This window comes from Dasypus novemcinctus, chromosome 16 (genome assembly GCF_030445035.2).
Source record: "Dasypus novemcinctus isolate mDasNov1 chromosome 16, mDasNov1.1.hap2, whole genome shotgun sequence".
Taxonomy (NCBI): Eukaryota; Metazoa; Chordata; class Mammalia; order Cingulata; family Dasypodidae; genus Dasypus; species Dasypus novemcinctus.
The window spans coordinates 39,134,218-39,150,721 of NC_080688.1; the positions used below are offsets into that span (position 1 = coordinate 39,134,218).

Below are 16,504 nucleotides of genomic sequence, written 5' to 3' on the forward strand. Positions count from 1 at the left end.
CACATATACAACACAAACTTTCCCATCTCAATTACCCCCAATCATACCGTTCAGTAGGATTGATCACATTCACAATGTTGGGGTACCCTCAGCACTTTCTACAATAAAATGTTCCCCTCTCCCCAAACAGATACCCTATACCCATTATGCATTAACTACCCATTTCCTGTGGCCTCTTTGCCTCCCTCCCCATCCCCTGGCAACCGGTACTCGAATTTTTGTCTCTATAAACTTGCGTATTGTCTGATATTTTCTTTGTGGTTCCCATGGGTCTTAAATTTAATATCCTAACTCTATAATCATCTTGTTTGCTTTGACAGCAACATAACTTCAATAGTATATATAAACTATGTTCCTGTATCTCTCCACCTCCCCACCTTTATGCAGCTCTTGTCACAAATTACATGTTTATATATTATGAGTCCAAAACCACTACATTTTATGCATCTGTCTTTTAGATCTTATAGGAAGTAAAAAGTAAAGTCATAAACCAAAAATGCAATAGGATTGACATTTATATTTACCCATGTTGTTATCCTTACTGGAGATCTTTATTACGTCATGTGATTTTGACACACTCCATGTGTCGCTAGTAATGACAAACTCCTTTAGCTTTTGTTTATCTGGTAATGTTTTAATTTCTCCCTCATTTTTAAAAGATAGTTTGCCAGATATAATATATTCTTGGTTGGCAAGAATTCTTGCCTCCATGGTTTCTGGTAAGAAACAGCAACTGGTCTTATTGAGGCTTCCTTATATGTGACATATTGCTTCTACTTTGCAGCTTTCAAAATTCTCTCTTTATTCTTGGCATTCAACAGTTTTGATTATAATACCTTGTGATATAGGTCTATTTGGGTTTATCCTGTTTGGAATTGTTGAACATCTTGGATGTACATATTCATGTCTTTCATTAAATTTGGGAAGTTTTCAGCCATAATTTAGTTGAATCTTCTCTCTGTCCCTTTTCTTCTCCTTCTTGGACTCTCACCATATGTGTATTGGTACAATGGATGGTGTACCACAGGTTCCTCAGGCTCTGTTCATATTTCTTGATTCTTTCTTCATTCTGCTCCTCAGATTGGATGCGTTCAATGGTCTTATCCTCAAGTTCACCAATTCTTTCTTCTGCCAGTTCCAATCTGCTGTTGAACTCCTTTAGGAAATTTTTAGAAGAACATAATTTTGCCTTTTTTTTTAGGTACTGGGACCTGGGATTGAACCCAGGACCTTGTATGCGGGAGGCTGACACTCAGCCACTGAGACACTCCTCTCCTTTACGAAATTTTAATTTCTATTACTGTGGTCTTCAGTTGTGTTTGGCTCCTTTTCATAACTTCCATCTCCCTACTGATAGTCTCCACATGTTTATCTATTGATTTTCTGATTTCCTTTAGTTATTTGTTCATTCCTTTAGCTCTTTGAGCATATTTAGGACTATTTTTTAAAAAATGTCTTTGCCTGGTATGTCCCAGGTCTAGTCTGATTCATTGATGGTTTCTAATGTTTTATTTTTAAAAATTTTTTAAAGATTTATTTTTTATTTCTTTCCCTTTCCCCCCAATCCTCCCCTCCCCCACTGTCTGCTCTCTGTGTCCATCCATTTACTGTGTGTTCTTCTGTGACTGCTTCTACCCTTATCAGTGGCAATGGGAATCTGTGTTTCTTTCTTTTTGTTGTGTCATCTTGCTGGGTCAGCTCTCCGTGTGTGTGGCGCCATTCTTGGGCAGGCTGCACTTTCTTTCGCGCTGGGCAGCTCTCCTTATGGGATGCACTCCTTGTGCGTGGGGCTCCCCTACACAGGGGACACCCCTGAGTGGCACGGCACTCCTTGCGTGCATCAGCGCTGTGCATGGGCCAGCTCCACACGGGTCAAGGAGGCCTGGGGTTTGAAACTTGGACCTCCCATGTGGTAAGCGGACACCCTATCCATTGGGCCAAGTCCGCTTCCTCTACTGCTTTAATTTTCTCCTTTGCCTGGGCTACCACTTCCTATTTCTTTGTATGTTTTGTAATCTTATGTTGAAACCTGAACATTTTGATATTTTAATGTTATCGTAGGAATTTAGACTCTGAGGCATCTTTTCCTTAAGAGTGTATATAGCTAGTGTTATGACAGAGCTTTCCTTGAATGACAGGAGCTTACACAAGAGGAGGAGAAGGAGAAGGAAGAGAAGGAGGAGGAGGAGAGGTGGTGAAGGAGAAGGTGAAAAAGAAAACACTTTTTCCAGTCTTTGTGGATTGACCTGTGTCAGTGCTTCTTTCAGGGTTTATCCATACAATGAATTTAGAGAATAGCTCAAGGGGCCTCCCTGATCCTTTCTGTCTTGCCTTGGGCATGCAAGTATTCTAGAAATCTCCCCATTTACACAGATACTTATGCTCCCTCTTCCCTAAGAACCAGTTTCTTCATGATCCCAGATACTATACTGTATGTCCCACAGCCAGCAATCCCTTGCTCCAGGCAGCCACGACTTAACTGCTCCCCCACAGTGTTCTGTTGGAGAGCTTAGTGAGCTGTCTTCCACATGCTGGGCAAGTTCTGGGATGGTAAACTTGCAACAAGTGTCCTGGTTCAGTCCCTCAAGCTGCTACCAGAGAGATTGGGCTGGACACGCATACTCCTAATATGTGCACAAGGGTTACTCTACTTCCTCCAGAGCTGAGACCAGGAACATGCACTGAGAGCATGGATGGCTAAGCTGGCAAGGGACCAGCCAGGGCACCATGAGATCATGCTGCTTTTAGGTTTTCGTTTCCTTGACTTGGCACTCACACTGTTTCTGCAATCCTTTAACATTTCTTTGGAGATTTGGGAAAGACGTTTCCACCTGTTCTTATTGGTTATTCAAAGCTTCTGTGGGGGGATGAAGTCCTGAAGCTTCTTACTCCATCTTGATTGGGATAGGCCCTATGTTTAACTTTTCCAGGAACTGCCATACTGCATCATTTTGCATTCTCACCATCAGTGCATCCTCACCAACCCCTTGTCACTGTAAACCTTTTCAATAATGGCATCTTAGTGGGTGAGAAGTGGTATCTTATTGTGATTTTGATTTGCATTTCCCTAATGACTAATAATGTGTAGCATCTTTTCATGTGCTTATTTTCCATATGCAAATCTTCAGAGAAATGTCGTTCAAGTCCTTCATTCATTTTTCAGTTCGGTTATTTGTTTTTTTATTATTGCCTATCATCACTTAAACATACTCAAGACTCCATCATTCCACCATTTAAAAGCAAACCAACCCCTGGTAAACTCCACATCCCTGTTACAGCCACTGTCTTTACCCCCGTTTCTGGAAGAATTTCTTGAAGAAGTTCTCTACACTTGTTTCCACCCACTACTATGTTGAACTCTTACAATCTGGCTCCTGAACCCAACATTTTGCTGAACCTGCCCTAGGCAAGGTCACCAGTGGCTGTTTTGTTACTAAACCCTGTGGAGGGAAGCGGACTCGGTCTAGTGGTTAGGGCATCCGTCTACCACATGGGAGGTCCGCGGTTCAAACCCCGGGCCTCCTTGACCCCTGTGGAGCTGGCCCATGTGCAGTGCTGATGTGAGGGCTGTGCCACGCAGGGGTGTCCCCGCGTAGGGGAGCCCCACGTGCAAGGAATGTGCCCCATAAGGAGAGCCGCCCAGCGCCAAAGAAAGTGCAGCCTGCCTAAGAATGGCGCCGCTCACACAGAGAAATGACACAACAAGATGACACAGCAAAAAGAAACACAGATTCCCGTGCCGCTGACAACAGAAGCGGACAAAGAAGACGCAGCAAATAGACACAGAGAACAGACAACTGGGGTGGAGGGGAAGGGGAGAGAAATAAATAAATAAATCTTAAAAAAACAAACAAACCTAATGGATACTTTTAAATGCATAACTCACTCAACAGACTGTGGTGGCTTGGAACTATGTACCCCAGAAAAACATGTTTGTAATCTTACTCTATTCCTGTGGGTGTGAATCCATTGCAAATGGGACTTTGGGATGAGGTTATATCCGTTAGTGTGGCCCAGCTGACTCAGGATGGGTCGTGATTCTATTACTGGAAGTCTTACAGAGAAGCAGCAGCCATGAGGAGTGGCCAGAAGCTGGAAGTCAAAGGACACGAGAACAGAAAGAAGACACTGCCATGTGATGGAAAAGCCAAGGAACCCCAAAGACTGCTGGCCATCCTTCTAGCTTCTGAAACCATAAGGCATGGTTTCAGAATCTTGTATGTATTTGTTTTAGCAGCTAGGCACTAAAACATAGGCCCTCTCTATATTTATTGAAGTACTAGAAAACCTTGGCTTAAGACATCACCTGGTCCTGATTTTTCTTATACATCTCTAGCTGCTCCTTCTTCAGTTTTCTTTGTGATCTTCTCTTATTCTGCTCATTCTTAAATCATAATCTTCAAGATTTTGTCCTCAGTCCTCTTATTTTCCATCTTTATTTGGTCTCCCTGGTTAACCACCTTCACTTTCACAGCTTCATTTTCCACTTCACACTGCTGACACCAACACCTAATCTCTGTCTTCTGCCTGGACTTCTACGCTGAGCTTCTGGTTTGTACATCTCACTGTCTAATCAACCTCTGGACTTGCACCCCCATCCCATCCTTAAACTTCACATGTCCCAAACCAAGAGCTTTACTTTTACCCCTCAAACCTACCATCCTCTGGCCTTCCCTAACTCGGCAAATGACAGCAATTGCTCAGTTCTGTTGACTTGGCTGGCATTTGTAGACCTCCCTCCTCGCCGCCTTTTCCCCAGTCCGCAGCGTTACCCTTTCATAACAGGGTGCCCCCAGCACCCTCTGACTTGGTCTCCCAGCTCCAGGTGTCCACCCCTGTAGCCAGAGATCTTTCTAACAAGCAAATCTCACCATGTCATTCCCTTGCTGACACGAGCTGCTGCGAGAGACAAGATTACAGTGGCTTTGCATGCAGGCACACCTGGGCTTGATCTTGCACCACTGACTTACTGTCTGCAAGACCGAGGAGGAGTCATTTAACTTCTCTATGTCTTAGATTTCTCCTGGAGTTTAAAAATAGGGCCATAAAGAGAACCACATTAACTGTTCAATACATTTGCACTATTTATTCCTACTAAACCCTTTCAATAGTGACAAATCAATGTATCTCACTTTCACTCCAAAATGTGCGGATTTAAATGGGTGACGTTAAGAAACTTTAAAGCTAAAACTCGTTTGGAGACTTAAGTCTGATCATCAACTGCAGCTCCACTCTGTGCTAGTCTCTCAATTTCAGTGTTCCCTCTCCCCTCTTCCCCCCACCCGCCCCCCAAAAAATAGTCGGATGAGGAGGCAGCAGCGGATGCGGCGGGACAGAACCGGAACTGGCACGGCAGCGGCTGCAACCCCCAAGGTGCTGCGGTCCTGCGGCGGGAGGGCGTTGACCGCGGGCTTCGCCCTGGACCTGTCAACCCGGCGACCGTCCCCGCGCCCACCGCCGCGGCAGTCAGAGATCCCGAAAGGCTTCGGAGCGAAGCCGACACCACCCCAAACCGCAAGCCCGCAGGGTCCGTCTGGGCCCAGCGCTCCCTCCTCCCCCCGCGCCGGGGCCCGCCCGCCGGGCCCGGGGCCCTCCCCGCAGCGCCGCGCTCACCTTGAAGGACATCCTGCACATGTCCGCGGCCGCGCCTCGCGGGCGCCGCCGCCCCCGCCGCCCCGGCGCGCTCCCGCCCGGGGCGCCGCTCGTGCTCTCCGCTCCCGCCCCCTGCTCTCCTCGCGGGTTCCGCAGAGGGGCGGCCTCCGGGGCGCCGCGCGCTCGCGCCGCACACAGGGCCGGGCGGGGCAGGGCGGGGGGCTGGGGAGGGGGAGCGCGCGCGGCCGGCCCCGGCGCCGCGGGGGTGAGGGCGGGGGGCGCCGTCCCAGGGCGCTGGGTGGCGGCAGGGGGTCCCAGGGCGCTGGGGACGAAGGGGGTCGCTAGGTTCCAGGGCGCTGGGGCGAGGGTGGGCGCTTGGTCCCCGGGCACTGGGTGTGTGTGTTCGGGGACACTCGGTCCCCGGACACTGGGTGGGGGCGCTCGGTCCCCGGGCGCTGGGGGAGGGGAGGCGGGGCGCTGGGTCCCCCGGCTCTGGTGCGTGGGGAGCGGGGCGCGCTCGGCCGCTGGGTGCAGCGCGTCGGGAGCGGGGAGCGGGGAGCGGCCGTGCGCGCCTTCTCCGCGGGCACCCGCGCGGGTCAGGGCACGGCCCGCGACACACTCGTCCCGCGCACACACTGCCCGCGGGGTGTATTAGCCCAGTTCACACTCCAGGCCACGCGCCCGCCCTCCACGTACCTACTGCACACACACGCACCCCAAGCCGCACACACAGCCTCCCAAAGCGCCTGGTTGTTGCACCAGACGACTCTCAGCCGTCACTAGAGCACACATAATCAGGTCCATTAAAAAAAAAAGAGAAAAAAAAATTCACCCGTCGTCCCACCGTCCTTTCAAATAGTTTCCATTTTTGCATTTTCTTTTCTGTTTTTTTTCTAGGTTTTCTTTTCTCTAACTTCTGTGTTCTAAGAATATGTTTTTCCTCCTGGGGAAAAGCTCTTTTTTGATTGCACGAGGGCTGTTTTCCTTTTCGGAGGCAAAAGGCAAATTTGAAATAGATCCTGTTCCTCCTCTCAGCCCCCTCCTCATGGGCCTGGGTTCAGCCACTGGCGTGTTGCAGGAGCCCGCTCAAGGCAGCCCTTTCCACCTGCTGCCCAGTGGCTCACACAGACTGCCTGCTCCCTGCCCAGTGCTAGTTTGGGGAAAGTAAAAATGGGAAAGTCATGTATTTTTTCTTGTTGTTTAAAAATATATTGTTTTTATAGTCTTTCTAGAAAGTTCAAATCCTAAGGTAAAAGTGAATGTCTCATCCCCTCACACTATAGGAATCCACTCCTTCTTGCCCTCTGGTTTATACCTCTTTGCCTCTTCTCAACTGAATTTACAATGAACATTTAACAAAGAATAAAACTACAAATAAAATTAATAATGAACATAAAAGTGTTCATCCTTTAGGGATATATTGTATTACTTTGTGTTTAAAGTAATTTCAAAATAAAGACATTCATTTGATAGAAAATTCCAGTTTTTAAATCAAGAAAGACAAAAGTTTTTCCTTGCCTGGGGTGTCTATGTATGAGGCGATTTTGAAGTTGCTACATGAATTCCTATATAAGACCAAACATCAGAGGTTTTGATTTCACAGTTTTGAGAAAGTCAGGGGAAAGAAGTAATATTTTAGTGAGTGCTTTCTATGTCCAGGTGCTTTCCCTATAAAGTGTATGAAGTGGGTATTATGCCCATTCCACAGATGAAAAAAACTAAGGTTCTGAGAGAAGAAGTAATGTGCTGATAAGTGATGGGGCTAAACCTTTAATTAAGTCTGCCTGTTTCCCAAGCCGATTTCTTCCATCCCACTGTTGCCATTCGAAGTTGATTTTGGAGGCAGGTCTCTCGATATTCTGGTCAAAATCCCTGGAAAGAATGTGACTGAGCACCATTCTCACACATCTGATAACTCTGTTTTTATGGAAAAGCTACCAACAGAACAGCAGCCCCCACCCTCCACCCCTACTCATGGCCAGGCAGTTACTTCTAAAAGGGGCCACCCCAAAACTTAGCAGTGACCCACCGGATCTAACAGGTAGAATTAAACCCGTGTGCCCCACCCTTCTTATCCAAATGACTTTTCACCACCTCCACAGAGCCTCTCCCATCCTTGTCGGAGCTCTTTCCTTCTAATCATCCTCTCTCCATCCCGGTGGCTCTCTTCTTTCTGCCCTAACCCCAGTCCTGACCTACTCATTGTGTCACTCTCAGCTCTGGGCCCCCTGTCTCCACTCGGTCCCTCAGCCATCTCTTTCCCAGCTTTGCTGAGCCCCTGCCACAATCCCACATCACACCACCTCTCCTAGCCCTGGATTCCATATAATCTGGTATTGTGCTCGACTTCACTTCTGTTACTTTTCAGTCCTTCACCAGAGTTTAGATTCTTCAAGGCCAGACCCTGTATCTTACCCATCTTTTATTATTTTCTCTAGGGGGCTACTTTATACTTCAAGATTCAGTAGGTCATCAGAACTTACTGTTGATTTATTAAAAGACTCAAGGGCTTGCATTTTCCATATTTTCTCAGTCAGAAGGCCCACCACACCTACCCACAGACATGAACTCCTCAAATGCATAGACATGTGCGTTAATCTCAGATGAGACCATATTCATTATCGCCTTCTGCTCATACCAGCACAGGAGGTTCCTTGACCTTGCACTGCCCCAGTTTTGGCTCCAATAGGACTTGGCCTAGACAGAACTGTGAAGTAGGTCAGGCTGGTTCTACTGAGCCCTCTCCCTCCTCTTTTTGTCATCAGGTACCTTCACTCCAACTAAGAGTCTGCCCTGGCCATCTTTTCTGTCTATAGTCCCTATCAACTTTGCCAGTCCATATCCCCTAGCTGGTTAGATCAGTCTCTCCTTACTGATTGGAACATACACCAGACCAGACTCTGTGCAAAGGGGAGAGTAGCAGGCATAGCATGGAACAATCCACCCCCAGCGGCTGTCGTGCCCTGTCTTTTCCCTATCAGAATGCCACTTTCGCTCAGGTATCCCCCAGATTCCACCTGGCAATGTGCTTCAGGGGAGCTGGGCCCCTTCTCTATCCAAGGGCCTTTGATCTAAGCTGGTGAGAGTGCCTGGATTAAGAGTGAACAAGGGACAGATCCTTATCTCTGCGACATGAAAGGAAGTGCTCTGGAATCTTCTGAGAAAGGTTTCATCACTGCAAAGAGAGATTCCTAGGAGGAGAAGGCCCTTTCTTCCTTGGGATGCTGTCTTGTATAGAGATGATGCCCAGAATCCCTGCAGCCACATTGTGATCATGAGGGAAGCTGTCTCTTGAGTCTAGCAGAGCAGACAGAAGGTGCCACTGAGGTCCTGCGCTGACCAATCTGGGGTTGCCCTGTCATTGAACTTGTTGTTTAAGGCGTTTTTAATTGGTGTCTCTAGTAATTTCACATGAAAGTATTCTGGGTGAGAATGGAAGGGAGAGGTGGAGGGCAAAGGGTCAGAAACTTACCTCATGTTGATTAATGTCCATTAAGTGCAGGCATTTTGAATGTGTCATTGAATTTTATTCTCATTCCAACCTTATGTGGAAGCTATTACTCATAATGAAATTGAGACACTGATTAAGAAACTTGGAGAGGAAGTTAGGAAGTAGAATTTGAACCCAGGCCAACCTGAGAGTAAAGTCCCTGCTCTCTCCACTCTGCTCTATCATCAGGTTTGTAAACAAATGCTTGTTGAGTAAATGTCAGAATTAATTTACCTGCTCTGCATTTTACCACTTTAGGATTAGGGATAATATACCTCAGAATAGATTAATTGCTGATTGGGCTCTAATAAAAGGGACTGGGACACTAAATCCAAGAGATTAACACAGATTTTGATGATTACCTTTGATAGAAAATATTTCTACCTTTGTTGTCTACTCAATAAAAATTCTTTAAGTTTTAGACTAGTGAAATTTTTTTTCTGATGAAAAACCTGGAATAATAATTTAAAAAAATCAGAAGATAAAAATGACCTGCAATGCAACTTCCCAAAGGTACCACTTGCTAAATATACCCACAATGTTTTTCTAAGCATATAATAACATAATTGGAATCATGTGTATCCTGCATTTTTACTAAACGTGGTAATGTAAGCATTTTCCTCTGGCATTAAAATTTCTTTGAAAGCTTGCTTTTAATGGCTCTATTTAAAATCTGGGTATACTATGATTTATTTAACCTTTCTCCCATTATAAGACTTTTAAGTTATTGTTAACTTTTCTATTAAAAAAATAGGAAAATAATTATTTTATACTTAAATTTTATGCACAGTTCTGGTTGTTTCCCTAGGTAAATTTCTAGAATTCCAGGTGAAGATTATGAATGGATCCAATAGCATGGACTCCCATTTACCATGCTTGGTCTAGCTACTGCCACCACCAAACATCTAACCTGCCAACAAAGGGGACTAATATCAAGTCCCCATTGTGTCACTATCCCTCATGGCATTCAGCTGATCTCTTGGAAAGTTGATGATATTAGAAACTTTGCACCCTGGAAGGGCCAGCTATTCATTTTGATGGAAACACATTCCAAGTATGGGCTCCAGCCAACACCACTACCCAAGGGCTTATGTACTATTTATTCCACCTGTGCAGTATCTCAAATACCATTATGTCAAACCAAAGGGCCCACTTTATAGCAAAGGAGGTGTGAACATGGGCTCAGGACCTTGGTATCCACTGAGCAGGTCACTCCACTTGAGGGCTGGAGTGGCCTGTGGATGTCATAGCTAAAGCACCAACTTGGAGATGATATTTTGTAAGCCTAGGTCACCATCCTCCGGGCTCAATTACAGTTTAAATGAAAGACTGCTAAGTCCCCATTAGGAAGGAGACATGGGTCTGCAGACCAAGGGGTGGGAGCAGAAATGTCCCACTTTTCATCATTTTTAATGATCCACTTGGGGAATTTGTGTTTCTTGTCCCTGAAACTCCAAGTGCTGCCAGTATAGAAGTCCTGGTTCCCAAAGGAAGAACACTTCCCCCAGGGACACAGCAATAGTCCCTTGAATTTAAAAGCTATGGCTGCTACCTGGGTACTTTAGACTCTTTGGTTCAGGGGCAGCAGGTGTGAAGAGTCACCATGGGGGCAGGATGGCAGGGCTTCCTTTGGACAGTGGAGGCAGGGGGAAGTACGTGTTGAACCCAGGTGCTCCACTTGAGTGCCTCTTGGCACTCTCTCATCCATTTTTTATGGAAAATGGAGAAAAGAAGTAACTCCAGCCTGAGCAGCACTAGGAGACCAGAGCTCAGACCTTTCAGGGATGGGGATCTGTGTCTTCTACCAGATAAGCCTTTGGGATGGGTGGAGGTGCCAGACGAGGGTGAGGGGACTCAAATGGATGGATGAAGAGTGAGATGAGGAATATCAGCTGCACTTCTGAGACCAGCTATGGCAGTGGGGATGGTAGTTTGTCCTACCAAATTTCATCATCAAAGTTTCCCTCAGCAAGTGGGGACCACCAGCATCCTGGGGCAGATGGTCTCAGCACTTTTGTGAAGAAATGCTTCTGAGGGTGCAAGTGGTGGATGGTGGGGGACACTGTGATGCTCTTCGAGAGTTCTTCAGAAGGACCTGTCACCCAGCCCCTGTTGGCAGATAACTCTCAGTTGCTGAGCCTTCAGGGATTGCCTCAGCAGCAGAGAACCACCTCGTTCAAGGACATGTTGTCTTCCCACCAGCCATGTCCAGGCACTGACTGACAGGGGAGTATAAAGATCCAGTCTCCTTGCCCCTCTTCAGCACTATTTGACGGGCCATTCTAGTTCTATATATAATTGATGAATTCCAAAAAGAAATATTGGATTATGCTTGTAATCTGATCTGTACCTGGGCACCTGTACCTGGGTACCATGAGTTATGATTAGGGCGTTGCATCCCCACCCCGTGGTGGGTGGGGACTCGCAGATGAAAGGCATGGCAAAGAACAGAGTTGAGGGATTTTGAAGTTGGAGTTTGATGCTGAACACTTAAACTGGAGCCCTGGGAAGTCAGCGCGCAGAGGAAAGAGAAGCCAGCCTCAGGAATGAAGGAACCTTGAAGCCAGAGTAAAGCAAGCCCCGGGAACGCAGGAACCCAGGAAGCCTGAACCCTTGCAGATGTTGGCGGCCATCTTGCTCCAAATAGACTTTGGTGAGGGAAGTAATTTGTGCTTTATGGCCTGGTATCTGTAAGCTCCTACCTCAAATAAATACTCTATAAAAACTAACCAATTTCTGGTATTTTGCATCAACAGCCCTTTGGCTGACTAATACAATATCCCTCTGGGGTCATTTGATGTTTTCATTGGGCTAACATGCCACCCCAACTTCTCTCTGCACCCAGTCTTACTTCCTTCTCTCCCTTCTCCAGTGTGAATCCTAAAAGCAAGCCCTCATCGATGCCTTGCATGCTAAACTCTGCATCCAAGTCTGCTTCCCAGAAAACTTCTTTCCGGTAACTGGACAGTTATCTCACATTTAGGTTTCACTGTGCACACATTTTAAGTTTTCTGTCATAGAAGTGACTACTAGATTTTAAAAGTTCAGTGAAGTAATATTTGTCCTTGATAATTGTACTCTGAAGCAAACTTCAAGAAGCTTAAATGAGATGCCTAATTTAGACATTTTAATTTCCTTTAATAATAGAAATGTATGCCCTGTATAGAACACTTCAGGAGGGCCAGAAAAGCTGATAATCACGTGTTACAAAGCTCCCAAAACTCTGGTGAAACCTGCTATTGGTCTCAGCCCTTCGTCTGCTCTGGATTCAAAGTGTGGCTGGCTCAGCAGCTGGAGAGAACACCACATCTGGTTAGCAGGCCCACATCACAAACTTCTCACAGTTGACTGCTTAGGTTCAAGAACCCCAGGAAGTTGGGAAGCGGATTTGGCTCAACGGATAGAGCATCCGCCTACCACATGGGAGGGTCAGGGTTCAAACTCAGGGCCTCCTGACCTGTGTGGAGCTGGCCCATGAGCAGTGCTGATGCATGCAAGGAGTACTGTGCCATGAAGGGGTATCCCCCATGTAGGGGAGTCCCACACCAAGGAGTGCGCCCCATAAGGAGAGCCGCCCCACACGGTAAAAAAGTGCAAACTGCCCTGGAGTGGCACGGCACACACAAAGAGCTGACACAGCAAAAAGAGACTCAGATTCCCCCAGACAACTGGGGAGGGGAGAGAAATAAATAAAAAATAAATCTTTAAAAAAGAGAACCCCGGGAAGGGGCCAGCAGAACTCTTCCAAGACACAAGAATAACATCTTTGGCCCCAAACCCAGATGGAATGTGCCCAGGGCCATGTGCTTGCCCTGGGCTGGCACTGGGTTTGTTTTTAGAGAGGAGGAAGGATAATAGAATACATCACCAACAGCAACAACAACCATTGTGACAAAACAAAATAAAGCCAACCTGCCAGAAAGCAAAGGCAGTTTCTGAGCATCCTGGTGCCTCATCACCCTTAATTGAACAGTATCTACATCAGAGCCCATGAGCTTATCTTACTTGACATGGAGAATAGGACAAGGGAGAGTAAGCAGAAATATTCATAAAGCATCACCAAGCAGATTGTCAAAGCATAATAAATGGAAGGTGAACACTGATCAAAACAAACCCATCCATTGTATTCCCAGAACCTGTCATGATTTCTGGCACATACTAAGTGGTATTGCCGAGTTGTTAATAGCATGGGTTATGGGTTTGGATCTCAGGCTGGATTGGGTTGAGTCTTACTAACTTCCTAATCTTGGGAAAGTTAGTAGGTTAAGTCATATTAAATTGCTTTTTTTTCCCTTTCTTTTTTCTTTATTAGAGAAGTTGTGGCTTTACCGAACAATCATCCATGAAGTACAGGATTCTCATATACCACCCCAAAACCAATGCCTTGCACTAGAACATTTGTTACAGTTGATGGTAGCACATTTTTATAATTGTACTATTAATTAATGTCTGTGGTTTAACTTCAGGTTCACTGTTTGTGTAGTGTAGTTTCATGGATTTTTAAAATTTCTGTTACTATATATACAGTCTATGGTGGTTCAAAATTGGGCAAATAGCAATTTCATATGATTTAACCCTAATTTAGCTTCCCTAAATTTTAGTTTCCTCATCTGTAAAAGGGAGATGATATTATCTACTTCATTGAATTGTTGCAATGATTACATTAATTTAATACATGTAAAGTCCATAAGCATTGCATATGGCACATGGTAACTGCCCATTAAATGCTATTATTTTCTTATTATGCCATAGATGTGCACTGAATGAGTTAGTGCATGCATGAATGGAAAATAATTTAAAATTAATGCCATTCTTAAGTGATGAAAAGAATATATTTTAAAATTTTGAGTCTGATATTAAAAGACGACATTGCAGCTATTGATGTGCTTATCTACTTGGGAAAGTCTTTTAATTGTAATTTTAGTGCGTTGTAAATACTCCTGCTGTTAATTCAGTTAATTTTCTTCTGATTAAATCAATTTCTTAAAAGATTCCTCTTTTCCATAATCTATTCTTTCTTCTGAAAAGACCTTTTTTTTTTCAGCTCTCAAAGTTTTTTTCCCATTGTTCATTGATTATAACAGTTGTGTATAACTTCTGCTTGCTTGTTGAAGCTCTTGATCCTTGTGAGTGGGACATCAGAATATTGCCCCCAGGTAGGGAACTCTGGCTTATGGTGTCCTAGTCCTGGCTTGGGTTTGTGTAAAGATTCCACTGTCCTCCTTTTCCCCAGGGAAGGAGGGCCAGACTGACATTCAGGCACCTAACAAAATAGCCCAACTATACCCCCAAGTAGTAAATGACCATCCAAACTTTTTTTCCCCCTCCTTTTCCTTTTAGGCCTTTTTATTTTTTGCTTTTTGTTATGCTTTAGTAAGTTTGCTTTTTTTTTTTTAAGATTTATTTTTTTATTTCTCTCCCCTTCCTCTCCCCCCATTCCCTGTGTATTCTTCTGTGACGACTTCTGTCCTTCTCAGTGGCACCAGGAATCTGTGTTTCTTTTTGTTGTGTCATCTTGTCGTGTCAGCTCTCCATGTGTGAGGCGCCATTCTTGGGCAGGCTGCACTTTCTTTCGCGCTGGGCGGCTCTCCTTACGGGGCGCACTCCTTGTGCGTGGGGCTCCCCTATGCGGGACACCCCTGCGTGGCAGGGCACTCCTTGCGCGCATCAGCACTGCGCGTGGGCCAGCTCCACACGGGTCAAGGAGGCCCGGGGTTTGAACCCAGGACCTCCCATGTGGTAGGCGGACACCCTAGCCATCAGGCCAAGTCCGCTTCCCGTAAGTTTGCTTTTATCATCCATCATTGTGATGGTTTTAATTTGCTAAAATCTGCTGGGAGTAATATACCAAAAATGGATTGACCTTTCTAATGGGAATTTATTAGGTTAAAAGCTTACAGTTCTGAGACTGTGAAAATGTCCAAGTCACGGCACCATCAGAGATGCTGTCTCACCATAGGTCTGCTGCAGGCAGACTCCCGCCACGTGGCAAGGCAATGGCAGCTCTCCCGTCTGGGTCTCTGCCTCCTCCTCCAGGCTGACTTTCTCCCTGAGCTCACCTGTGGGTGATCAGGCATATGACTCGTCTCTCCCCTCTCCTGTGCACCTCATCTCTTTCATTCTCTTGGGGGCCTCTTTCTGTGGCCCTGTGCTCCGCTGAGTCCGGCCTCCAGGACTTCTCTCTCAGCTTCTTGGGGTTTCTCGGTCAGTGCTGCTTTTTCTCTGTGTCTCTGCTTTTAATTCTCTGTTCATAAAGGACTCTAGCAAGAGCACCAAGACCCACCGTGGGTCATACCTCACTGAAATAATCCACTCAAAGCCCCCAACTCAATCCAGTCCAACCCAAAGGGTCCCACACCCACAGAAATGGATTAGCTTCGAGAACATGATCCTTTTTTGGGATCCACAAAGAGCTTCAAACTGTCACAGTGATTTAATAAATGTCACTTCAATGATGGGGGTGGACAGTGTTTTTTTTTGGAGCCAGTTGCCTTTGGTCCCCAATGCATTGTAATTTAAGGCTTGTCATGCTCTATACAGCAGGATTTCACTGGGCAAAGCACTGGCATTGAGATGCCAGCTCTAGGAGCTCGAACCAGCTGGTCAGACATCTAGATTTTTGCCTGAAGTGTTTGATGTTCATTTGGGTGTTTAGCATTATTGTGCAGCTCTCTCAACTTCCTTGGCTTTTAACATTTGTTTAAGGAGACTCTGGGTTAATAATTGGAAAGTACGCTATCTCTAATCTGGCTCTTGGGAACACAGATATCTATTACAGATGGACCAAGAAGAGGTGCATCTTAACCAAAGCTGCCTTTAGCATTTCCCTGAGGCTTTAAATCATCCATGCAAGAGAATTATCATTTACTGTCCTGGGAATACTGGATGTTGACCAGCTGAAATCTCAGTCCTTACATTTTTCATCCAAGTTGCTAAACCAGTAAGGGGCAAAAATGTAGCACACACATACACACAGCTTTAGTTCTCAATTATTTGCAAAGTTGGTACTTGTTTCACTGCTGGACATTTTATGTCCTGCCATGGCCCGCTGGGTGGACTGGGTGAGAGTATAAACTACAATGTAAACCATTATCCACGTGGTACAGCAGTGCTCCAAAATGTATTTACCAAATGAAATGAATGTCCCACCATGATGAAAGAGGTTGTTGATGTGGGAGGAGTGGGGTGAGGGGGGTGGTGGGGTATATGGGGACCTCTTATTTTTTTTAATGTAACATTAAAAAAATAATAAAGAGAGAAAAAATATTTAATTGAATCAAAACCATTTAAGAGAAACTGAAAAATCCGATTTGGTCCTTAGGGAAAATGGACTAGGAGACTCCCATGCTATGGAAATTTTCTCACAGCCTTTCATGGGAGCAAGAGCAGAATTCAAATTTAACTTTGTGGGGAAAATAGATC

At 45.6% G+C, this 16,504-nt stretch overlaps 1 protein-coding gene across 1 annotated transcript in view; it reads right to left on the reverse strand.

The window, feature by feature from the left end:
- Nucleotides 1-5,699, reverse strand: part of ANKRD29 (ankyrin repeat domain 29) — a 56,111-nt gene extending 50,412 nt beyond the window's left edge. The window contains exon 1 of the mRNA XM_058277553.2: nt 5,614-5,699. Coding sequence (XP_058133536.1) covers nt 5,614-5,634 — 21 coding nt within the window. The 5' untranslated portion in view covers nt 5,635-5,699. The remainder of the gene's footprint in view (nt 1-5,613) is intronic.
- Nucleotides 5,700-16,504: the final 10,805 nt, after the last annotated feature.